Raw genomic sequence first — 25,503 nt, 5'->3', positions numbered from 1 at the left:
AACCCCCTGGCCTTGGGAAGTTGACCATCCTGAAGCAATGTGACATAAAACCAGAAGCCTGATCTGCTCTCCCAAGTCACTGACGCCTCCCTGTTGCTGTGACAAATTTTGCCAACTTTACTGCAGGGCTCACCATGATTTGGAGGCAGATAACTACATTTCACACATGTGCTAAGGATTAGGGACAAGTGAACCTCAGGAGAAAAGCTCACCACCAGGCCATGGAACGCTACCCTGATATGGATTAATTATTCAAGTCAGAGCTGCTATTTCCTTTTCTTTATGTCTGAACATCAAATGTGCTCTTTTAATTATCGGGCGCAGAGAGAGAATTGCGAATCATTTCTGTACAGTAAAGAATGTCCGAAAAAGCATCAATTACCCAGAGATAGGTACTGCGGAGCCTATGAAGACTGCAGTGAGCGGGGCTTTTTATCACAGTGGACCCCACTAGGAGTGCCTCCTAACCCCTCTCTTTTCTACTCCCCTTGTGGGCTTTCACTGGTAGCCTCTGTGAGAGCAATTCAGGCTGCTGTTCTTATCTCCCAGGCATCTCAAATGCTATTTTAGCTTAAAGCACACGGGAGGTTTAGCTTTTGTCCAAAGCCGAAAGAGCTGCGACACCAATTGAAAAAAGAACACACAATTAACTCATTTCATTGATTTCCCAAGTTAAGTCCCAAGACCGAACAAATGGGATCAGATTGCAAAAGATGAAACTTCTATCTCACAGCCCCATTTATACCATTAAAATCTGCCTACCACCTGAGCTTGATCTCATGGTCCTTTGCTTCCTCTCTTTAAAGTACCCAGCACGCCAGGTTCTTACTTCACCTGGCTTGACGTTGGCCTTATGAAGTAATAAGCAGTGGCAATGGGCAGGTGGTATTATCTTCATTTTACAGATGAGTAAACTGAGGCACTGATATAAGAAGGAAAAGGTGGTAGAATGTGGCTTTCTTTTTAAAAACATCATGTTATTATAATACTGAATTTTATGACAATACTAGTCACTGTCACCAGGTCGGGCCTGCTGTCCACATTCCGACAGAGGGGAGGAGGCAGTCTGGGCATCAGAAGGGAGGAAGGGAAGTGTGCCAAACACTATCTTTTACATTTTACTGATGGGCACTTACGACTACAGAATCCATATCCGTGGAGATACTTTCCCCAAAACCTTAGTGTCCGCAGAAGGCATGACATTGTGACTGAAAAAAATATGTTCGGTAAGAATGAACGGCAATTGCTGTCACTTAGACCGAGAAACAGTCTTCTGACTGCAGCACGCATTTCATGAGCACAAACCAAGGGGGAAAGGGGAGGCGGGAGAAACACAAAGAACATTAGAGATGCAGAAACTCCTCCACCGTAAAGGTCAGTGCCGTGTGGGAACGGACGTGCTGACCAGTCAGGCTGCTGCCCCCCCAGACTACACAGGGGTTCAGTGCAGGCCTCACTGTGAGGGCAGAAGACCTGATGTCAGGCCCCTGTCCTTCCATTTTCATTTCCTACGCCCCCTGAGGCCCAGATTCCGCATTTGTAAACAGGGATCCTAGTACACTGGAGTATCGCCTCAGAGGATAATCACAGAGATTGAGTAATATGTTTAAAAGCAATTAATAAAAAGCCTAACACAGAATATGTGCTTTATAGGCATTAACTATTATTATTGCTAAATCCAGGATGAGACTTTGGATGACTGAGATCACAAAATATCTATGAAGGACCATTTATCACATTTCCAAATTATCACAGACTGATGCTTTTGGAAAATACAATAAAAATTAATCGCTAGAAAAATCACATGCTCGAATGTCACAGCAACATCAAATTGCCTAACTTCTAGGCACCTTCCAAAGCTGCACTAACTCTTCCAGGTCACCAAGGTAACACTTAGAAAGGCTCATCATGTGAAAAGTACCCAAACAATCCTCAAAGAGCCCAGAGGGGCAGCCTGGCTTCTGAGGGCAGCTGGCTTCTAATTAAGGGGTAACTGAGGCCTTGGGGAGAATCAGGTTTATGTAATAAGGTTACATAACCCGTTCCCAATTCAAACATTTGTCTGAGCTGGGCAAGCATGTTCAAGTGTCAGCTGACTCCTTCAGAAGCCTCAACTCGCACTGCCTTAGACGGAACTTAGCAAAGAGACAAAGGACCAGAGCAGAGATGAGGGCTCGTCCTTCTACTTGAGGGTCAGTGCCATGGCATCTGGGAGCAAACATGCAATGGCTGCAGAAGGGTGGGAGGCGCTGGGGAGACCAACAATGCTGGCCTTAGGTCAACGAGTGGAGCATGTGGCTGGGTGGCTAACTCCTCAGTGAAGCCTCAGCATCAGAGAAAATACACATGGTTACCCGCCTGCCACCTTCCCTCACACAGGAGGCTCCTGGTCGCTCCACGGAGCATGCTGAAAATCATAGATGGAACAGAGAAAGAACTGGAAAACCAGAGACCTGGGTTCTGCTCTGGGCTCCACCGCTAATGAGGGGGTTGCTCTCAGGTGAGCCACTCTCCTACTCTGAGCCCCCAACTCCTCACCAGTACAGACGAGAAAGCTGAAACCCGTCAGGACCCCTTCTGACTCCATGATCTGCTGGCCCGCAGTCTGTGCTTGCCAGTCATTTACACCTGACTCCATAACTTGTGCCTTTGTCCGCTGCTCCAACATATCCACCCTGTCAGTGACAACAGCTCTCCACTGATCCTGATCCTCAAGGTGCGGTAACAGCCTGAACTGCTTGCTCTCACTGCATCTCGGCTCCTCACATACACTGCAGGCTTCTCCCTCCCTCCCGCCTCTTCCCCACACTCTTCAGACAAGAGCAGGCCCTTGGCTAATCTTCAAAAAATGTCTGTGGAATTGAGTCTGAAGGCTAGACTCGATTAGCCTTACGTAAGGGAAGTTGATAGTTATGTAACTCCGTCCCTTCAAAGAGAACTTCCATTTCCCATTTATCAAATATGTATCGAGTACCTACCACGGCCAGGCCCTTTGCCAGGCTCTAAAGAGACAGTGGTGAAGAAATGTTGCACCTGTCCTCATAGAGCTTGTGGGTGTACCACTGAAGCTCATTAAGTCCACTTAGGATAGGAGTCTGATCATTAGTATGGCTTTGAAATCTTACAGACATTCTAGAACCACTAAATAGACTAATATTTAAATACCCATTATCAGATTATCTGCTCTGAACACATTGAGGGATGTTTGAAAGTGAATAGATTTTCCAGTGAGGATTCTGTGTATACAAAGGGGTTGTATTGTGTGAGGTTTGAGGGGGGGGTTACTTTTTAAAGATAGTGGTTACCTACTTCCCTCCTTGAAAAAACAGGCTTGAGACGTTTCCCTTCCCAATTATTCAGAAATAATAGGACAAAAAAAAAAAGCAACATCTGCTCCTCCTGTTCTACCTGCTCCCACCTTTCCTGGTCCTTGTAAAGCTGCATTGGCTTTCCTAATAAGTGGGCTAAGGTTTTCCTAGAAGAAGATTTAAAGTGGATCAAACAAATTTAAGAAAAATTGAGAGTCCAGGACAGAATACTAAGAATAATCACACCATACATCCCTGTGGTCACAAGAGACCAAAGTTCTCAGCTACAGGACGCACAGCAGTTACTATCACTCCATGAAAGACGTGGTCACCTCTCTGTCACTCTCAGTCCCCTGGGAACACATGGAGCGCTGCATCCCCAGCAGACTGCTCTCTGCTGTATGGATGGGGTACTTCAGGAGCAGAGTGTCCTTTACAATTTGTCTTCTAATCAACAGCCATCATCTAAGTGTCCTACAGTCAGTCATTAGAAGTTCACTGTTACTAAATGAATAAATGGGGAACAGGATGCTTGTTTCCCAGATCCAAAAGAGGACAGCTCAGACATGAGTTAAGAAGCAGTTCTGCCAATGAAGGACATAAGCCTGATTTCACTGACCCAAACTGAAATCTGTCACTTCTGCAGCAGAAACAGACCATTTACTGAGTGGCATTTACTGAGCTCACCAATGTGTAAAAGTGCTCAGCTGATGTGGTGGGACACAGAAAAGCAGGACAGTGCCTGACCTCAGGGAGCTTGACCTTCACTCTGCTTAAGGCAGTTCTCAGAGTGTTGTCCCTGGATCTGAAGCTCATCCTCACTCAGGAGCTTGTTAGAAATGCACATTCTCAGGCCCCATCCTAGACCAGCTGAATCAGAAGCTTCAAGGGTGGGTCTTGGGAATCTGTTTAAGAAGCCCTCCACATGATTCTGATATACACCAAAGTCTGAGAACCACTGAGGTATAAAAAACAGCACACCAAACCAACAACACAGAGCAGCAGTGTCTGTGACATCCTTTAGGTATGAACATGTTTCATACGTGAGCCACTCATACCCAACCATTTGGCAACGACACACCTAGAAATGCTATAAGCATTTATTAAGTGCTATGAAATACAGCCAGCAACTGACATTTTGTTCTGAGGTAAGCCGACATTAGTCCTGTCCCCTTTGATAATAAGCAATCTCTGAATATTCATTCATATATTTGGTAATTCATTTCAAAAATGCAATTTGTCAAGCATGATTGAATATATTCTTTGGTCTCAATTTGGGAGTAAAAAAGGAACTTAATGAGGATGATTATGACTAAGCAAGGAATATCAGCAAATTTCTACAAATAAGTCTAGAGAGGAAACCTCAGACTCCCATAAAAAAATGGCCTACCCAAGAATCCTAAGCTCTCTGGGCTTTTTCTTCAAGGCCCTTCCAAGAAGTTCCAATATCCCACACCTTTACATAAACGCCCAAAGGCCTGGGACCACACTTCCAGTCCCATTCACAGACCGGAAGCAGCTCTCCATGATCTCTGAGCACAGGACAAGATATAGCTCCAGAAGACATCACTTATGCCATCCGAAAAAGAATTTTGGATTATATAATTCTACACACCATACCATTGCCCCTTTCTCCCTGGGAGGCTAGATTTCTCCCTCTCTAGAACCAAAACCTATAATCTACAAAATGGGAGCATTAGCAATACCTACTTGCTCCTGAAATGCTCTGCAAAGCCCAGAAAAGAATAAATGCATTGAGAAAACAGGACCATTATTCTCTGTCTGCAGGCCTCGGCACCGCCCAGCAGAGCAGCAGGGAAAGGAAAAGCTACACTCGGCAAATGCTCAAAGAGCTTCCCAGCTTCAGCTCATAAATGGAAATGATTTTGTTACTAAAAACATCCCTCCCTCTTTCGGACCCCTCCCTGCCTCGGGCCTGAGCCCACAGAACAGGTCTCTCCAGCTTATATAATAATATCCCCACCATGTGTCACACCACGCCTTGCATCCAAGGGGCTCACAATCTAGCACTGTATAGTAACCACTCACTATACAAAAGGAGCAAAAATTAGTGCGGGGCGGTCCAGCCCCTCCCTGCTACCGTGCTCCTGCACGGCCAGGTTTCACATGGAGATGAAAGGAAGAAAAGGATAATGGGCTCAAGCGGGGACAGCCATACATTACCGCAGGCTTAAGAAAAATGGCCTTTTTATTACCGCCTCAGCCTCCCACACTCAGTAACAATCAAGAAAATGTTTGTCAAATGATTCCAACTCAGAAGGATACAACCAACTTTTTTTTTTTCTTTTTAAATGCTGAGGTCAGCTAGGGATGACCAACTATCCTGGTTTGCCTGGGACAACAGATTCCAGTCTGCTGCTACCAGAAAACAAATCTGCAGATAGGACCGCATGCTTCCAATCTGATTCCCAATAAAAGTCTCAGGAAAGGGTCATCACAGACTTTAGTAACTTAAAATAAATGTCCCTTGGGATGAGGAGCACTCAACTCAAAGATAGGAGCCTGGGCCAGTGGTTCACATGAACGCCAGTGTTTGAGAACCTCCGGGAAGGCCAATTGACCCCTGAGATCTGGGCTGGACCCATGCATTTACATTTCTAACAAGCTCCCAGGTGCCACTGAGGTTGCTGGTCACAGACCACACTAGGTGTCATAATGGCCTAAGCTACAGCTCATCCATTTACTGACAAAGCTGGAGTCCACTACGGACTTCCCTGGGAAGCCACTGACCGCTCCGGCCTTGCTTCCTCACCTACAAAATGTCAATGATCCCTAAGTTCTCCACAAATGCCAGGCTCCCAGAAAAGTTTCTCTAATTATAGCATGCAGAATAGTCACCTGGAAGGCTTATTAGAACAGATTGCTAGGTTCCTCCCACTTATTCTAATTCGACAGTTCTGAGGCCAGCCCAGGAAACTGGACTCTAACAGGCTCCCGCTGAGGAGACAGCTGAGTAGTGCTGTTCTCCAACCTGGGAGGGCCCTTGGACAGTATTTATACCGACTGTGAATACAGAGCCAAGTAGTAATTATGCTACAGGCTTTTCATATCTTTCAGCTTAATATTTTTTTAATCTTCAACAAATTCTATTTTCTCTCCTCACTCATTACACCAACAGCTGCATATCGTCTCCCTGAACTTTTTGTCTGTGGACTCAGAGACTGCTGTCGCTGCAAACAGAGTAATCTCATGGGCCGGAGAAGTTTTCTGCTCAATGGTCCACCCAGTTCACGTGACAGGGTCATAGAGAAACTCAGGCGGAAAGGACACTCTCTATACTTTAAAGATGAGAAAAGATTGAGATTCAGTGGCTTACATGAAGTTCCAGAGTCAGTGAGCGGAAAGAATTCATTCCCTTGATCTCCAGCTCAAGTACCTATACCTGTCTCCCTTTCCCCACTGAGGGAGGATGCATTAGAGGGAAAAAACCCAATATAAATCAACCCAAGTCGTTTGAGTCCTGATCTTTTTCAAGTACTTCTCCTAGCACACCTTAGAAAACGAAAAGAAAATAGGATTAGCTAGAGGGGATCTTGCCAACAAAGGAAAAAAATGTAGTTTGCTTTGATAGCTTCTAATAGGTACAAATATTTTAAATGAGCTAGTTAGCTAGACCATAGTGGCCTATGAAGAGGAGGGTTGGGAGGAGCAGCCTTCTTCTCATGGTTCTAAAGTTGAATGATGGGTCTGCCAAGAACATTATTCTTAATGTTCATGGAGCATGCAAAGGGGTATCAAACAAGAAGCACCACTGTGTACCCCACAAACGGAATACTGTATATGTGTATACATTTGCTAAACTTCTTAAATATTTAAGCAATCCACGTCGACTTTCATGATCTACAGAGATGGAACCAGGACTCAATGAGATGTATTTTTCATTTTAATTTCCCTGTGGGGACACAGCACTATGTCTGAAACTGGTCTGCTTCCCAACCTTCACAGTCAGCATTCCTCTTTAGTATTTTGAGTCTAAATGCAGAGAGACTCCAGAGGTTTGCAGGCTAGGTCTGCTTGAGACAGGCCTCCTACAGAGCCCACGCCCCCAGGTCACATGGCCTCCAACCCAGAAACATTTCTACCCTCGGCCAAGAAGACCACATCTAGGTTTCTAGAGTCTGTTTCCTGAAACCCTTCCTTGACTCACTAAAGGCAGCAGGAAAGAGACACCTCACTTCTCAGGGCTGCACTGGTCTGCTGCTGGGACCCACAGCACCCACTGGGTGAGGTCCCAGTGGTCACCTCTCAAGGAAGCACTTCTGGAACGAGAGGTGTCCAAGCTGCCAGGAGCACTGTTTCTGCCCGCCCGGGCGATCTGGCAGTACTCCTGAGCCAGCCCTGGCCCTCCCATAAGTGAGCTGCCTGACGTGACAGGTCACATCACATCTGCGCCTTCGATGAAAAGCAGGTGATAAATCCCGCCTGGCCTGGGGTGGGAGGATGCTTTTTTGCCAGGGTAAGGGGCTATCCCTGTTTTGGGGGCAGCCTATCTTGCTAGTTTGCACCTCAAGTTTGGTCCACCTTCAGAAGAGGAGTTGATGAGACGGCTACCACTTTCTGGATAGCTAGCTGGGAGATGGAGAAAATATACCCATGTCCTGTTTAAAAGCCTTCCCACGTTCCGAGAGTTTTTAGGCCAGACTGGGCAACTAAGGATCTCTTCTGCCCACCTCCAACCTGCCCTGCAGCCCAGCAGGTCCAGCAACTTCCTGGCAATTTAGTTGTACTTTCTCTTCCCTGGGCTTCTGTATACACCACTCCTCAGACCTGAAATATTTTCCACCTACCATGGCTTTCAGATCCTAGGCCTAGTCTGAGCCACTCCTCCACAAAGCCTGGCTTCTTGAGAGTTTTTTCCCTTTCCATCCCTCCAAGTGCCTTCACGAAGCCTTCTCTGAACGCCCCCAGCGGCACTGTGAGACCCCTTGTGTACACACATGGCCTTTATTTTACAGTTTGCATATCTGTCCCCTTTTCTAAGATTTTTAAGCATCTTAAAGCCTCAATTATTTCTTCATCCTCAGTGTCAATTAACAAAGTGGCTTAATGAACACTGTTAGAATGCATGAACTGATACTCCTATACAGTAAGATAATTGAGTTATAGTATCGATGACCTTTTTAAGAGTAAATGTCCAATGTTGGCATATCTCACACTAAACAAACTTGATGTGTGAAAATCAGATTTACCATAAAGATATAAAGAATCGTTATGTATGACAGGATTCACCAGAGGTCTATTTTTTAAATATCACGTTCCTATGCACTTAAAATAAAACTCAACCTGCTAAGTTTTCAGGAACTTACACTCAATTTAGTTCAGCCAACATTTCCTGAGAACCAACCATCACCTAAAGGAAGGCGTTCTTCAGAACTTACTGTAGTTGGGGCTTGCCCTACGTGCTTTCTCAACCTCATCATTCAATGTAATTACAAAGTCTCTACTTACTGGAGTCACTGGGATAAGAGAGAGACCATGCAACCCCCACACACCAGCAGGCAGTCCCTTCAGGAGCCGCCAGCCCAGGGATGCGCCAGCGGCTGAGGCCCTGACTCAGGGAGGTATCGAAATATAGCCCAGATTTCCAGAACCCCGAATTATCACCACCATCAGCCCTTTTTCATTACAATCTGTAAAGGCTTTGCTTTTGACTAAAATTTTGGAAATAGACATCTTTTGTTTCTTTCTCCTACTTCCAAGATTCAAACTCCCTATGAAAGAACATGAGCTCTTTCTTGAGAGCATTTGGAGTCAGATGGGCAGCCCTGAATTGAACCCCAAAGCTGCTACTCAGCAGCTATGCAAACTTAAGCACACAATTTAGCCTCTTTAGGTCTGTTTCCTCATGTAAAAAGCAGGGTAATTTGGGAAATAAACATAATATGTGCAAAAAGCACTAGAACACCAGGCACAGAGGAAGTATTCGCTCAATGACAATTCTCATCACCAAACCACTTTTCTCTTGATCACACAAAATTCACTTTAAAAATAGTCTGCCCTAAGAGAAGTAAAAACGTGGTCCTTCCTTTCTTTGCTTAATTTAAAAACAGTTTGAAACTGCAAATCAAATTCACAACGACATACCACTTGCATCCACTAGGATGGCTAGAATCAAAAAAATTAAAACAAACGTTTGTAAAAATGTGAAGAAATCAGAACTCTCACACAACGCTGACTCGAATGTAAAATGGTGCAGAAAACGGCTTGGTGTGGCCTGAGAAAGTTGACACAAAAATACTTTACGATCCGACAATTCCCCTCCTGGGCATATCCCCAAGAGAATTGAAAACAGGTACTCAAATTCTTTTCCACGACTGTTCACAGCAGCACTATTCACGATAGCTGACACGGTGGAAACCACCCAAATGTCTATTAGCTGAGGAATGGAGAAACAAAATGCGGGAGATCCCTGGAATGGACTGTTAGTCAGCTACAAAAAGAAGTGAAGTTCTAATACATGCAACGATGTGGATGAACTTGTGAAACGTTAAGCTTTGTGAAAGCTCGACACAAAAGGTCACATACTGTATGATTCCATTTATATGAAATATCCAGAATAGGCAAATCCATAGAGACAGAAAGCAGATTAGTGGTTGCCAGGGTGAGCGAGGGGGAGAAGTGGGCACAGGGTCTCCCTTGCGGGTGATGGAAACATTTTGGAACTAGACAGAGGAGGTGGTTGCACAACGCTGAGAATGTGCTGAATGCCTCTGAATTGTACACACTAAAGTGGTCAACTGTATGTTACGTGAATTTCGCCTAATCATTTTTCAAAATGTTCGGACCCTACGAGAGATAAAAGATTTTCCATTTCCAAAGAGGAGGACACAAATGGTTGTCACTGTCTGTTCAGTCATTCCTTAGATACCTATTGGAAGCCTGCTGTGTGCCAGGCACTGAGCTGAATACTGACTCTACCCTCAGATGTCTTACTGCCTAGTGGATCATTTGTATCATCAAATAGTGTTTGTTTGTGCACATATGCAACACACACACACCCCCCATCCACAAGAATATAATGTGGTTTTCCCCCAAAGCTCAGTCATCTGAGTAAATGCTAAGAGGCCCATGAACTGATTATAATCAAATAAGAGCACTTCCATTAGTGTGTTACTTGTGATTTTTGTTCTACTTATTAATTTGAATTGTCATCTAAAAAAACCAGTAAAAAACACTCTAACCTATGATTATCATGAAATTTCCTTAGATTCTGTATGCAAATAGCAGATATACCCTCTGACAACACTACCTACTTAAACTGGGTTTTGATAGTAAAGGTTCTAGCAACTGACAATTTTACCCTCAAAGTTTTACAGATTTCTTGGTAAAACTATAAGATTCCTTTTTAAGAGTTTTCCAGCACACGATGCTAAAACACGTTTTCATCAAGACATAACTTTAGTTAGACACTCATTTCCAAGGGAGACTGGTACACCTCATCCCATCATATGCCCTCAAGTCATGGGGTAGTGACATTTCCATTATGGAAGCCGTTGCCATGTTTTTTCTAATCAAGGGGATCACTTTGTAAATTATGGAAGTGTCTAACCATTATGCCTGAAACTAATATAAAAGAATATTGAATGTCAACTCTAATTGAAAAATAAAAGTTATTTTTAAAAGGCTTAGGGAAAGTGCGAATGTTTTTCTACCTCACCTCTATTTTTAAGTGAACATTAGATAGGAAAAGAAAAATCAAAGACTAGGACTACCACAGATCCAGAAATGCTTTGGAACCAGAAGATACTGTATGTATGAACTGTGGAAAATCTCTACGCAAATCTCCAATCCAGAAGATGCATAAACCCATGAGTAAAGTGTCAAACCTTTATCAGTGTCCCTGAATCGAGAACTCCACATCACTGTGTGTTTGCTTTTGGCACATCCTTCCTGCCACTTGATAATTTTGAATAGTATACGATATTGTTTAAGGTAACTTCAATTGAAAGTATTTCAAGAATACCTATCTTGATAAACTGCGGACATCCAAATGAGAATGCGGAAGGTGTACTTTAATTTCCCCAGAGAGGACAGAGGCAACACTAGAAAGATTAATGAAGAGACTACAACCCTGGAAATCAGACTCAAATCAAGGACCAGATATGAGCAACTAGAAAAGGAGCTTTGAGAAACCAAGCCCCGCCTCCCCAGCCACCCATCACCCAGCTAGCTGCTCCCAGACCCCGGCTCTGAGGTTGGAGGGCCTTCCAAAGACCTGTCCCTTCTAAACTTTGGCCTGTACGGACAGTTACCAGGGATGTCCAACCATAAGGGTGGGGCTGGAGGGGGACACAAAACCACTTTTACAGCTCTCCTGTCTCAAAGGGTGCTATGCCGTACACTTTTCTAAATAAACTGAAACTCTTACTCAAGGGATCCATCAAGATAAGTGAAGGCACCTAGAGTTTTTTTATTTAGCAAATATTTCTATGTACTATGTGCCAGGAACTGCTCTAAGAGCTTTACAATGACTAGATCATTTAATCTTCTAAACAACCCTATGATTATTCAGCATCCAGGTATACTCAAAGAACTAAAAGCAGGATTTCAAACAGATACTTTCATACCAATGTTCATAGAAGCTTTATTCACAATAGCCAAAAGGTGGACACAATCCAAATGCCCATTGGTAGATGAATGGATAAACGGCACATGGTATATACATACAATGGAAAATTATTCAAACTTAAAAAGGACTTTCCAACACATGCTACAACATGGATCAACCTTGAAGAGACTATGCTAAAAGTAATAAACTAGAGATTTAAGGACAAATTATATATTCTTCTTACATGAAAGACCTGAAATAGGCAAATTCATAGAGAAAAGAAGAATAGTGGTTGCCAGGGTGAGGGAGAAAGGGGAATAGGGAGTCATTGTTTAATGGGTTCAGGGTTTCAGTTTGGGAAGATGCAAATTTCTAGAGATAGACAGTGGTGATAACTGCCCAACAATGTGAATGTACTTAATGCCACAGTCCTATACATTGAAAAATGGTTAAGATAGTAAATTATTGTGTAGTTTACCACAATAAAAACAAACAAACAAAAAAAGAACAACTCTATTAGGTCTTACTGTAATGCTCATTTTCCAGATGTGGGTCTCTGGCCGGATGCCACACTGGGCACTACGGACACAGCAGTAAACACAGCAGCCTCTGCTCCTGCTCTGACAGAGCTTACAGTCCACTGGGAGATGGACACCAGTGATCATTTAATTACAACTGAGGCCAGGCCACAAGGTGAAGACCTGAGCTAAGTGTGTAAATTGGAGGGCAACTAGAGGGGAGACTGTCTGGGAAGCAGCAAAATCCTGGGTTGTCTGAAATGTCTGTAATGAATCCAACGTGTCACTCTGGTGAGCAAAGGCACTGACAAGTCAAGAGCTGCTTCACACATTCCTGCTCTCAACTCATTCGTGGCCAAGCCCTGGGCAGACAGCATTAAGCATTAATCACCTCCAGGACCTGCTCAAATGGGTCTCAAAACAGTCGCAGAGCTCGCCAAGCTTCCGATGCCTTCCACACACTCTTGAAGCATGTGACAGTGGTGAGGAGTGTGCACTGTGCAACCAGACTTCCTGGGTGAGAAGCTCGACCCTGCTGCTCCCTGGCTTTGTAACTCTGAGCAAGTTATTAAATTTCTCTGGACCTCAGTCCCTTGACTGAAAAAAAAAAAAGGTAATTTGTAGAGTTATAAAATTAAATACGTTGCCATGTAAACTGTGTGTTAAGGACACTGTTTACCATATACAACAATAAAATCAGCTATTATTATCATTCATTATTATCTTATTCCAAGAGGCAGGTGAGGCAGAACAAACCATCTCCATTGAGAGACAGGAAATGGGGCCAAAAAAGAGCAAGTTGCTTGAGATTATGTAGCTAACTAGAGTCCACTGCTCTCCCCACCACGCCATGAGACCTACAACAATCCAAAAGCATTTGATGAAAATTTCAAGGATCTCAACAACATTTGGACACCTACTATACACCAAATACAGGCTACTCCTTCTCAAGCTGCCTGTAACTGCAAGATCCCGGGGTGTCCAAACCCATCGCTTTGGTCTGTAACCTCAGGAGCCAAGTTCAGTGTCTTCTGTTTCATCCATTGGGAAACTGAGCTAACATAACAAGCTTCTAGTGAGCACGTCTCACAGGATCCAGCACTCTACCCCATGGGGGAGACAAAAGTGGTAGAAATGATGGTATCTGTCCTTCAAACCTGGTACAAGAGGCAAAAGGTACTTCACAAAAATCATTAGAGAACAGTGGAGAGGTAGGTGCCATTAAATGCTAAGCTCTGGTGAAGTCGACAAGAGTAAGAGGAATCCAGCTAGGTTCAGTCACGGGTCAGTCGATGTAGTGAGGAAAAACATGAAGCAAATGGGATTTAAATGGGACTTTAGGGATCGCTGCCCGTGATCATGTTATTTGTCAACTTGACCAGGTCACAGGGCACCCAGATATTTGGTCGAACATTATTCTGGTGTGTCTGTGAGTATGTTTTTGGATAGATTAAGAATTGGTAGACTAAGTAAAGCAAATTCTTCTCCCTAATGTGGGTGGGCCGTATCCAATCAGTTGAAGTCTTGAATAGGACAAAAAAGCCAAGTAAGAATTTCTTCTGCATGCCTGCCTTCGGGCTGGAGCATCTGTTTTTCCCGGGTCTTGGTTTCAAACTGAATCAGCTGCCTCTTCCTGGGTCTGAGTCTGCCGACTTTAGGACCAGAATGTCCACCATTGGCTCTCCTGGTTCCCGGCTTACAGACAGGAGACCATGGGACTGCTCAGCCTCCACAATCACATGGATCAATTACACACACCCGGTTCTATTTCTCTGGAGAACCCAGGCTAACACATTACCATTGACTTGGCAAAGAAGGAGGGGAAAGAAAGTTCCCACAAGTCCAAGTAACAGAATGAAAAGAGGCAAGAAGGTTGGAGCAAATGAATAAGAAAGTCCAGGAGAAAGTGGTTTTGAAGGGGGAAGAGGGCAGCCCGAGGAATGAGGACTGTGAGGTAGACCAGGTAATCTCCAGGCAGTCGGTGGACTCTGAATGTGACCCTCCACGCAGACAGATAGGATGCTTGTGATCTTGTGAATCACAAAAGCATAACTTTAGGAAAGGGAAATCCTGCATGGATGAGAGTAGAAAAGGCTGGAGCAAAATGGCTACTGCATTTGTGCAGGTGGAGGACACTGGTGTGTGTGCGTGTGTGATGGCGGTACAGGGCACACTGATAGGAAAGCTTTGCTCCTTTGAGAGAAGACTTACATTCCCTGTGACTTAATCAGCAGCTCGGGGAGCAGTTCAACACCCTGCTCAGGTGCAAAGGCCAAAATCCCAGAGAGAAGGCCACCTTCTGAGAATCAAAGATCATTTCATACCTCCTAAGTCCCAAGCTTAAGCTGTCTGGCCTCAGTGTCAAATGGAGAACCACCATGCTGTTAACCTCAGAGAAGGACTGCGAGGATGAAATGTGAAATGTAAAGGAACATTAAAGCAGGAAGTGGCACAGTGAGAAGGGAGGCACCAGTGGGAAACTGCCCTGGAGTGAAATCTAAGTACCATAGCAGCCTGCAGTCCACCAGAAAAACGGACCTTTTATTGGCAAAACCTGCATAGGATCACCTCCATAAAACATACGCATGGCCTAATCAAAGTTACAGAAAAACAATTTGCTAAATCTCAGCAGTGAATCACTACCAAACACCCTTACCTTCCATATTAACCTCAAGGATGTCATAGCCAGCTCAGCCATGATTACGTGGCAGGGAACACTCAGTGAAGCTTAAGGACACGCCTAGGTCTTACCCTGTGATGGTGGAGCGAGAGGCGTAGACAGCAGAACTCTGGAGAAGGCAAGGACCTCCAAGTAAAACAGTTGCTGCATTAGAACCCCTCGGTTGCAAGCACAGCCTGTGACAGCACACTCACTGCAAACCCAGGGCATTCCCTTCCACTCCAGGGAACGGTCATGGGCAAGATTCTGCACTATGTGAATTGTGTCATGCACAACCACTGTCACGAAGACACCATAAACGCTCCATGCCTGAACATGAAAGGAAACAAGACATATCAAGCTCTGAGTAAACAGAAAACTCAAATTACTGGAGCTATTATCCTCCAGTCAACTTTGAGAAAGCAGACAAATGATGAGCAAGCAGATTAATATTGGAGAGGTAAGCATCACAGCTACAGTTAAAGAGCTCACCATGTGTGAGGTCCTGTTCCCTAGTGCCTCTCACATATTAACTCCTTTAATTCTCACAGCCCTCTTAGATATCATCTCCCTTTCACAGACGAGGAAACTGAAGCACGAGGAAGTGAAGGAAGTTGCCCGGGGTCGCCAGTAAGAAGTGGAGCTGGGATGCAAACCCAGGCAGGAGTCTGGCTCCCAAATCTGTGCCCTTTAGAGTGCACCGAAGTACAGCCTAATATTCTCTACCTTTCACCTCTACAGAGCAAATAATGAGGCCACTAGTACGCGAGCCTCTGCCCAAAAAGAAAGGTCAGAGGAGTGGCTTTGTTTTGTCTGACTCCTCCAAATTTTCCCAAATGAACGTGATATGCTTCCTTCGGCACACTAACAAAAACCGAACCTAACCAATTTTTTTCAAGGACCCAACTCCCCCTTCAAACCCCTACCAGGTGGCCCCCAGGACCGAGCTCTCCAGCCCACCTGAACACTCAGCATGTCCAGAGCAGCCTGTACAGAACTAGCTTGTCAAAAACAGAAACACGCCCATGCAACCCCAGCAAGGCAGGCTGCCGAAAGCCTGGGCTGGAATCAGCTTTCAGCTGCCAGTGATCCGATTAAGAATGTTGGTTAATGCTAGGAGTACAATTAAAAATACATCAGCCCCAGCTGGAAAAAAAAAAACTCTCTTGTGACTTTTTCCAAGTTACTTAATAATATAAAAAGTTTTGTTGGTTAACTATTAGCCAGCAGAAGGAATTAGGACTTACAATTAAGTCTTTCTGAACGAGAGAAAAACTCCCCAGCTGGCCCACAGAATTTGATGGATGAGAGGGCTCCTGCCTGAGAACACCCTTAGTGCCTCCAGGAGAGTATGGACAACCTCCATAGTGTCTAGAAGTTACCCTAAGTGCCAGACACATTTCATTTTTGCGGTGGCTGCAGAAGACCTTACTATAAGCCCTGGCAAAGCTTCTTCAGAAGACAAGAATGAGAACCAACACTGTCCACCCAGCTGGTGGGCACTGACACAGAAATCAGAAAAATAAATCCACTGAGGGTGGCTTTTTTTCTATCGTGAACACTTTGGAGGGCTTTTCTGTCATCCCTCCCACACTACTGGTGAAAGTACTCTGTAGACCAGCTAGAAGAGGAGAACATATGAGCCAACAAAACCATCTATACAGGATGCCACCAGCCCTTCCCTGGACATTTTTCATCTGCTTATGTTTGCAAAAGACTATAAAGTTCCCATGGTGTGCTTTGCCAACACAAAACATTTCAGGAACCCTGAATGAATTCTCCATGAGGACTGAATGTAGCTGCCCTAGGACTTCAGGACTCTCCCTGGGCTCCTGGCCCACTCCATCGGCTTCTGGTGGATTCTGCAACCCTCCCTTCTCTGCAGCCTTGGAACTCCAGGCAGCATTTATCCCAAGATGAGGGGTTGTGTGGCAGGAATAACTCTGGTCTGGCAATCAGGAACACTGGGCTCGGGCCCCAGCCACGGAGTTATGGGGCACACCTCTTTCTCCAACCTTTAATTCTTACAACTATTGGACAAGAACCATGTTCTATTCAGGTCACAGGGCTTTTCGTGAAAACTAAATGAGCTGATGTATGTCATAACACCTTAAAAACATCAAAGCCCTATGCTGGCCAATATTAGTCATTAATTGCAATGAGTCATAAAATGAAATGCGATGAAACTTAGACCTGAAAGAGAGTCCTAATGCCAAAATCATTAATAAAACTCAGGAGGAGAGACTTAACAGGAGGTCACACTGAATGGAATCTAGTTCTCATCCTAAACAGGAGAGGAAGGAATCAGAGGGACATGTTTAGGGCCAACCTTTCCAGGGGGCTATAAGGAGCGTTAGGCACCATCCCTCTAAAGTGACACCTCACTCGGTACCACCTTCACCAGCACATTCTCGGTGATGTCTAAAATGCTACTGTCAACATCTAACATTCTGAATAAAAAACTGATCTTGCACCCACCTTTGGGTTACAGTCATGCTAAGAGCGTATTATCACCAATACCAAGGATCGAAGGCAAAACCAGGCCCTCTGCACTTGCCTGTGACACCCACATAAGACAGAGAAAGCATATGACGTATTTCTATTTAAAAAGTGTACTTAAAATTATAATGAAACATTATTATTTAATGACCCCCACTAAAATACAAATATTCCCTTAAATCATTATTACATGAAGGTATGATCAACCAATTTACACATTGATATTAACTAACTGATTAGGTCCTTTTCTAAAAGACACTCAGTCACTCAGCCTGGGGAATGGTGTCCTGCCTACCACACTGCCCCACAGGAAATCACCAGACCACAATTAAAAAGCAGTTGGAATGTACAGAATTGTTCCCAGATTCATCCTCTCCCAGCCTCCTGCTGGCCCCAGCCCACCTCCAGTCATGCTAACTTGGTTTACCTGCTCCTCCAGCCTGTGATGTGCTAATGGCCTCCTCCCTCCAGTATCCCCAGGAGTTTGAGCATTTCCTTGAGTTCTCATTGTTCCCCAACTCCCAGTGACAAGAACGGAAATAAGAATTCAGGGCAAGAATGCAAGACGGAAGATAGCACTGGTCCACGGGTCAACCTGGATCCAGTCTCAGCTCTGCTTGTAACCAGCTCTGTGACCTTCTGCAAGTCACTTCTCCTCCAGCTACAGTACCCTTATTTGTGTTGGCAGTGGGGGGAGGGGGAGGCGGAGGAGAAAGAACCATCAAGGTTCTTTCTAGCTCCAACATTACAGAATTTTTCACTTTCATCATCTTTTAAGTTCTTTCTAGGTTCCTCTTAATCTGCCCAATTGGGAGTAATTTTCCAGAGTCGACAATATCTTATTCTACATATGTTTTTTCATAAATTCCTACAGGAGAAAAGTACGTCTAAGAATCAGTAGCAGGTCAGCCGTTAGAGAGGGTCGCTGCAGGGGCTCCTGCCAGCTCAAGAAATCTCTATAAATCCCTTTCGGAGACGATGCTCTGTGACCCCTAAATTCTGTGGTGGGGCTCACGGTGTACACAGACACCGTGGATACACAGCAGCACATGAGAGCTCACCCCAAATAGTACTTCTCAGTCTTCTGTTTTTCCACCCCTGTCTTCGTTTTCACCACAAATTCCTTCTTTCCTCCTGGCTGAGAAAACCTGAATTGCTGAGGAAACTGTCCTGAAAACTCCATAGGACAATGGATACTCTCAGCCACTCCACTACTGGACTTCGGAGCAAACAAACTCCAGACATTTCCAAGAGGCATGTCCCCGCTTCATGGCAGCAGGTGACACTACTCTCGTCCTCCCTACGCCACACAGTCCCGAACCCCATGTGCCACAAGCCACAAGTCCAAAGCCCTTAAACCCCCAGCCTGTTGATAGAGCAGTAAGCCTTAACCCTTCATGTCAACTTCGCTGCTCATAACAGCATTGTCTCATCACTCGCTGCCTGACATGTTCATCTGATCTATTCATCGAAATGTAAGCTTGAGCAACGAGACCTTTGTCCTTAAAATTCCCATGCAGTGCTGGGCAAGGACTGGTACTCTGTCCTGGAGGCCCAACTGGGTCTCAGCTCCCGTGACTCCTCTGTCCTGCTCCCTGCTTCTCCATCCTTCCACCCCTGTAGTCTCATGGGGGACCCTGATGGAGAAAGGAAAAGAACTTGGCTTTCCTCGTTCATATCAACTTAAGATAGAGCCCCAGGTCCCTCCTACCCTCACGTCCTTCTTCCCACCACTGTCTACTGACTAAAACAAAGTTTCATATATCACTATTTACAGCCAACTACTAAGTCCTAGAGTCGAAAAGAAAAGATTAAACAGCTTCTTTGGACCAGGGCTTGGACTGTTTTCCTACAGGGACAAGTCAATGCCAGGTGAGGTTCACAGCTTGAGGTACACTCTCATGGGCACGTGCAGAGATGCAGCGAGTCCCAGCTACTGGTTCTAATGCTACCCCATTCACTCCCTCTCGAGAGAGCATCTAAAATGCACACGAGTGTAATGTTAAAGAGATGACACTGAATAAGATAGGCAAACACACGTGCAGCAAAAGTTTGGCTCTATTAACTATTTCTGGAAAGAAACTACCCGATTCCTCACAACTGATCTCAAGATATCAACACTGAAAATCAGTATTTTCAAGTTTCAAACCTTCAACTCCCTGCCTATCATTGCCAGGCATTAGCTACCAAAAAGAGACATTTCACTCCATTTAAGGACAGTTTGTACCATGATCCTTTGAATATATCAGAACTATAAGAGAGGCGGCCAAACCCCTATGGGAAATGGTCTTCAACCCCATCCAAAATCATAGTCCATGGGAAAGCAACAGGTGCTAAGCCCCCTGCCCCCCTGCCACCTCCTATGAACGCCCACCAAACAAGCCTCCTTTCTGACACTGGCCCCAAGCTCTTAAATACTGCTGTGGCACTTAGCACAGTGCTTTGCACTTCCTGGAGCTAATTATCATAATTATTACTATTCTTTGGTAGTAAGGTAACTGAGTGGTGCTTTAAAAGCATTTGTAACTCAAAAACCTATGAGGCAACCAGGCAATTTGAAAGCATTTAGCTGGATACTGAGATCAGTGCAAAAGCCTATTTATCACCATGACAGGAGGTGATAATGTGACATTTCCCAAGTTTCAAAACAGCAGGGGAAAACCACCTCCCCTCTATTATTTGTAGCAATGCTGGACTTCCAATTCCAAACATGGTCTCTGCATGAACTATGAATCACTCTAATTATTCAGCAGGCTGAACACCAAACTAACCTCAGTCTACAATCAGATCTGTGCCTGAACTTTTTGTGATGAGAACATGCCTGGCTTCGGTACCTGAGAACATGCCTGGCTTCTGTACCTGCAGTCTTCCCCACCAGCACCATTTTCACCAACAAATAATAATCTGCAGAATTCTTTATTGAAAGGGGCTCCTGTTTCCACAGCGGGCACTGGCAAATATACCACATTTCCTGTTTTCTCCCTTTCCTGAGCAGGCCAACACCTCCTTCTCCACTTAGGACTAAGTCAAGGACTGAATGTTTTCTCACAAAAATCAAAGACAGAAAATCATCCTCCAAACCACCACTTTTTCCTCTGCTGAAATAGTGTCTGCAGTGGTACTCTGAGGAGCCTCCAGAAATTTAAGGATAGTGAACTTCAGAACATGCTGAAGTTCAGAACACGCAGTGTGTCATGGTGACGACGTCAGAGGCTCAAATCCAGGTTCTGCTGCTTCCTAGCTGTGTGACCTTATCAAAGTTACTAAACCTTTCTGGCTAGTTTTCTCTGATATAAAATAACAGAAACTTCCCTCCTTCCATAGCTGGAAAGATTGAATGAGATTAATATATGTCAGGTACTATGATAGGACTCACATCTTAACAGTCCAATGTCAATTAATAATGCTAATTAACAACAGTATTCTTCTTTGGACCAAGGGGTCTAATCAATAGCAGTCTGTCGAAGGTAAGAGAAGAAAATGAGCATTAAATGTTCATTTCACTGTGCCCACTAAGGTACTGGTTTAAGGCCCAATGTTTAAAAACAGTTAAGTAGGGATGTGAAACTCAAGAACTTTACCCTCAGCTGAAACTTGAAAGGAAGTTAATTCTATACATAAACACATTTTGATCCCTTAAAATCATTGACATTTCTTTCCTCCACCTCTCTCACAGCATACAGAGGTTACATACACATCCATAGGCTCAACCATTTAGTTGTTCAGAATTTAAAGTCTGAACAACTAAATCATTAGGGAGAGGAGGAATGTTTTCTATAGAAGCCCACTGTTCACAGTTATTTTCTGATAAACCTTGAAGATGACCCTCCAAGGCCAGCCTATGCTGCTGAAGACAGAATTAATCCAGGATCTGATGGTTTCCCTCTTACAAAAGCAAAAATATTAGCAAGGAGAAGTGCATCTCAAGTCATTCTTTTATTCATGCCCCCTTAAAAGCACTTCAACAAGAACCACCATGTCCCAGGCAAAAAGATTCATCAAACCAGACAGAAGCCCTGTCTTCCTTCTTTATTCTCTACTTGGGGCTCTCAATTGGAAATAGTAAAAATAGCACAAAGATACTACAAGCCAAGATCAGAGAGTTCATAAGGACACTTACTGCTTTAAATGAGACTAATGTTGGGGTCTTAAGTCTAGTCCAAAGTATTGAAAGGATCTGCAATCGAACCATGATCATCACCTTTAGATATCTTTGAGGAGCCACCGAAAAGAATATGTGTCAGAAACCTATGAAGGAATCCACTGTGAAATCCTGAAGGGAGGATAAATCCCCTTCCATGGTCTGCAATTTTCATCATTTGCCTTTTTAGAAATTCAAATGCTTGCCTATCAGATATTAGAGAGATTTCTTTAATGAAAAATGAAACTTCAAAAACAGAGATGACATCTGGGATCCTGACCAAGTCTAACACTGAACGATGACTGAAAAGCACATCCTTTCCTCAAACCCTGCACCAGGCCTGCCCCACTGCACAGAGGTGGCCCCACTACACACAGTGGTGGCCCCATGTCCACACAGGGCCAGGAGTCCCTCAAGCTGGAGGGCACAGTGTGAAGAACACCAACCTGCTGTAAACCTGGAACAGTCATTCAGGAAGATAGACAAAGTGCTCAGCTTCCGTAAATCCCCAGATGTCACTGCATTTAAGCACATTTCCCAAGTTTCACATACTTTTTATTTTATTTTTATTTTTTTAAGTGAGGCAACCCTCGGTTGACCTCACAGATTGCAAGGACCTTGTCAGCTTACGACCCCTTATTTTTTATTTTTTACACCTACAGCACCTGGTCTTCCTAGGTGGTCTCCCATCCAAGTACTAACCAGGCCCGACCCTGCTTAGCTTCTCAGATCAGACGGGATTGGGCTTGTTCCGGGTAGCATGGTCATAGACCAAGTTTCATATACTTTTTAAATAATCATTTCTTCCTTTTTCTATTTTCTACTTCCTACAGCCACACAAAAGAATCCATTTGGGGGATCACAACATTTCCCTCTGACACTGCCCTGGGAATATCAGCTCAGGGAGTGCCTGGCTGATCGGCAGTGGCGGAGGAGAGCGGCACCCCTTTGACAGCTTAGAAAGGCTGAGGAAGAGAGAAACAAGCACAAGAGGCAGGAGAAGAGACCTGATCACACGCTGCGGATCTCAGAAACATGACCCAGGAGGCAAAGGCAGGGGCAAAGAGAACAGCAGAAAGTGTCTAGGAAGTCACTGCACATGTCACTCCACCCTCCTCACCACCACCCTGGTGCATCTTACTCCAGCTTCGACAACCTTAAAGGGTTTCCAAAATGTTCGAAACAGCCTGATTTTTCATCAGGTAAATATAAACAGCATAGCCATATGAGGGCATATGACAGGGCAGTGGTTCTCACCTCTGGTCCTTGTCAGAATCACCTGGGGAATGCGGTCAAAATGCAAAGGCCGAGGCCCTGTCCTGACCCAAGGACCCTGGGTTCCTATGTTCTCTATTAGCTGTCCAGACAATTCTGTCGACATCAAGGCTTGAGAACTTCTGCCACATAGCCATAAGAAAAGAAATTCTTTAAACAAAAAGGAACTCTATTCAAGATATATTAAGAGAAGGAAGCAATGTGATACACCACATAACAGAATAAAAGGCAAAAATCATCTCAATAGATGCCGAAAAGCATTTGATAAAAGGCAACCATCTTTCATGATAAAAACTCAAAAACTGGGAATAGAAGGAACATACCTCAACATAATAAAGGCCATGTAAAACAAGCCCACAGCTATCATAACTGTAAAAAGCTGAAAGCTTTTCCTGTAAGATCAAAATAAGACAAGGGTGTCACCACTCCCATACAACATAGTACTGGAAGTCCTAGCCAGAGCAATCAGACAAGAGAGAGAAAAGGCATCCAAATTGGAAAGGAAGAAGTAAAACTGTCATTGTTTGCAGATGGTATGCTCTTATATAGAGAAAATCCTAAAGACTCTACTAAAAAAAACTATTTGAACTAATCATCCCAGTAAAGGTGCAGAATACAAAAATCAACATACAGAAAACAGTTGTGGTTCTATACGCTAATAATAAAATTATATAAATTAAAAAAAAATAGTCCATTTGCAATAGCATCAAAAAATAGGAAAATAGGAATAAATTGAACCAAGATGGTGAAAGATTTATACACTGAAAATCATAAGACTCTGATCAAAGAAATTGAAGGCGACAAATGGAAAGATATTCTGTGTCCAGGATTGGAAGAATTAAAATTATTAAAATATCCATACTATCCAAAGCAATCTAGAGATTCAATGCAATCCTCATCAAAATTCCAATGTCATTTCTTACAGATATAGAAAAAACAATTCTAAATTTCAGAAGGAACCACAAAAGACCCCGAATAGCTAAAGTAATCTTGAGCAAGAACAAAACTGGAGGTTATCACATACTTGATTTCAAGCTATGGTACAAGGTTACAGTAATCAAAACAGTATGGTACTGTACTGGCATAAAACAAACATAGACCAATTAAATAGAATTGAGAACCCAGGAATAAACCCTTGCATATATAGTCAACTAATATTTGACACGATAGCCCAGATACTCTATGGGGAAAGGATAGTCTGTTCAATTAAGTGTGTTGGGAAAATGAATAACCACATGAAGAATAAAATTGGACCTCTATCTTATACCACTCACAAAAATTAACTCAGTAGATTAAAGACTAACCATAGGCCTAAAACTATAAAACTTCTATAAGAAAACATAGGAGGAAAGTTCCTTGATATTGGTCTTGGCAATGATTTTTTTAGATATGACACCAAAAGCACAAGCAACAAAAGCAAAAATAAATGTGACTACAATTAAAAAGCTTCTGCACGGCATAAAAATAATCAACAAAATGAAAAAGCAACCTAAAGAATGGAAGAATATATTGACAAACCATCTATTAGATAAGGGTTTAATACCCAAAATATATAAGGAACTCATATAGCTTAACAGCAAAAACAATCTAATTTTAAAATGGGCAGAGGACCTGAATATTCTTCCAAAGAAGACATACAAATGGCCAACAGGTACATGAAAAGATATTCGGCATGAGAACTACAAATCAAAACCACAATAAGGTATCACGTCACACCGGTTAGAATGTTTATTATCAAAAAGGAAATAAGTGTTGGCAAAGATGTGCACTGTTGGAGACAATGTAAATTGGTACAGCCACTATGAAAAACAGTACGGAGTTTCCTTAAAAATATATAGAACTACCATATGATCCAGCAATTCCGCTTCTGGGTACATACCCAAAGAGAATAAAATCAGGATCTCAAAAAGATACCTGCACTCCCATTTTCATTGCAGCATTGTTCACAACAGCCAAGATATGGAAACAACCTAAGTATCCATCAATGGATAGATGGATGAAGATGTAAAAAATACACACATGCACACACACACACACACGAATGTTATTCAGCCATAAAAAGGAAAATCTGCCATTTATGACAACATGGATGCACCTTGATGGCATTGTGCTAAATACTTATCTTTGACTTATTTCACTATATCATTTATATGGGGAATCTAAGAATGACAAACTCATTGTGAGTTTGAGTAGCATGGTGGTTGCCAGGGCTGGCGGGGTGAGGAAGACGGAGGAGATGATGGTCAAAGGGTAGAAGCTTCCAATATAAGATGAATAAATTCTGGGGATCTAATGTGCAGCATGGTGACTGCAGTTAATACTCTATTAGACCCTTGAAAGTTGCCGAGAGATCTTAAAACATTCTCCCCACTAAAGAGAAGTAATAATTATGTGAGGCGATTACCACCAACTCTACTGTGGTAATAAATGTATCAGATCATTTGTACACCTTAAACTGACAATCATTTGTACACCTTAAACTGACACAATACTATGTCAATTATATCTCAAAACTGGGGAGGAAACAGACAAAA

At 43.6% G+C, this 25,503-nt stretch overlaps 1 protein-coding gene and 1 pseudogene across 5 annotated transcripts in view; both read right to left on the bottom strand.

Moving 5' to 3' along the window:
* MYO5B (myosin VB) overlaps nt 1–25,503 on the bottom strand; it is a 308,110-nt gene that overhangs the window by 227,336 nt on the left and 55,271 nt on the right. For 4 of the 5 annotated variants that reach the window (XM_039841646.1, XM_039841647.1, XM_039841648.1 and 1 more), the window contains exon 1: nt 12,405–12,431. The exons of the other annotated variant lie outside the window; for it this stretch is intronic. In XM_039841646.1, coding sequence (XP_039697580.1) covers nt 12,405–12,416 — 12 coding nt within the window. In that variant the 5' untranslated portion in view covers nt 12,417–12,431. Of the gene's footprint in view, nt 1–12,404; nt 12,432–25,503 lie in introns of those variants that run through there. 5 annotated transcript variants of the gene reach the window in all.
* Nucleotides 22,348–22,466, bottom strand: LOC120590441 (uncharacterized; annotated as a pseudogene).

This window comes from Pteropus medius, unplaced genomic scaffold (assembly GCF_902729225.1).
Source record: "Pteropus medius unplaced genomic scaffold, Ma_sr-lr_union100, whole genome shotgun sequence".
Lineage (NCBI taxonomy): Eukaryota > Metazoa > Chordata > Mammalia > Chiroptera > Pteropodidae > Pteropus > Pteropus medius.
This window is presented reverse-complemented; position numbering and strand designations above follow the sequence as displayed.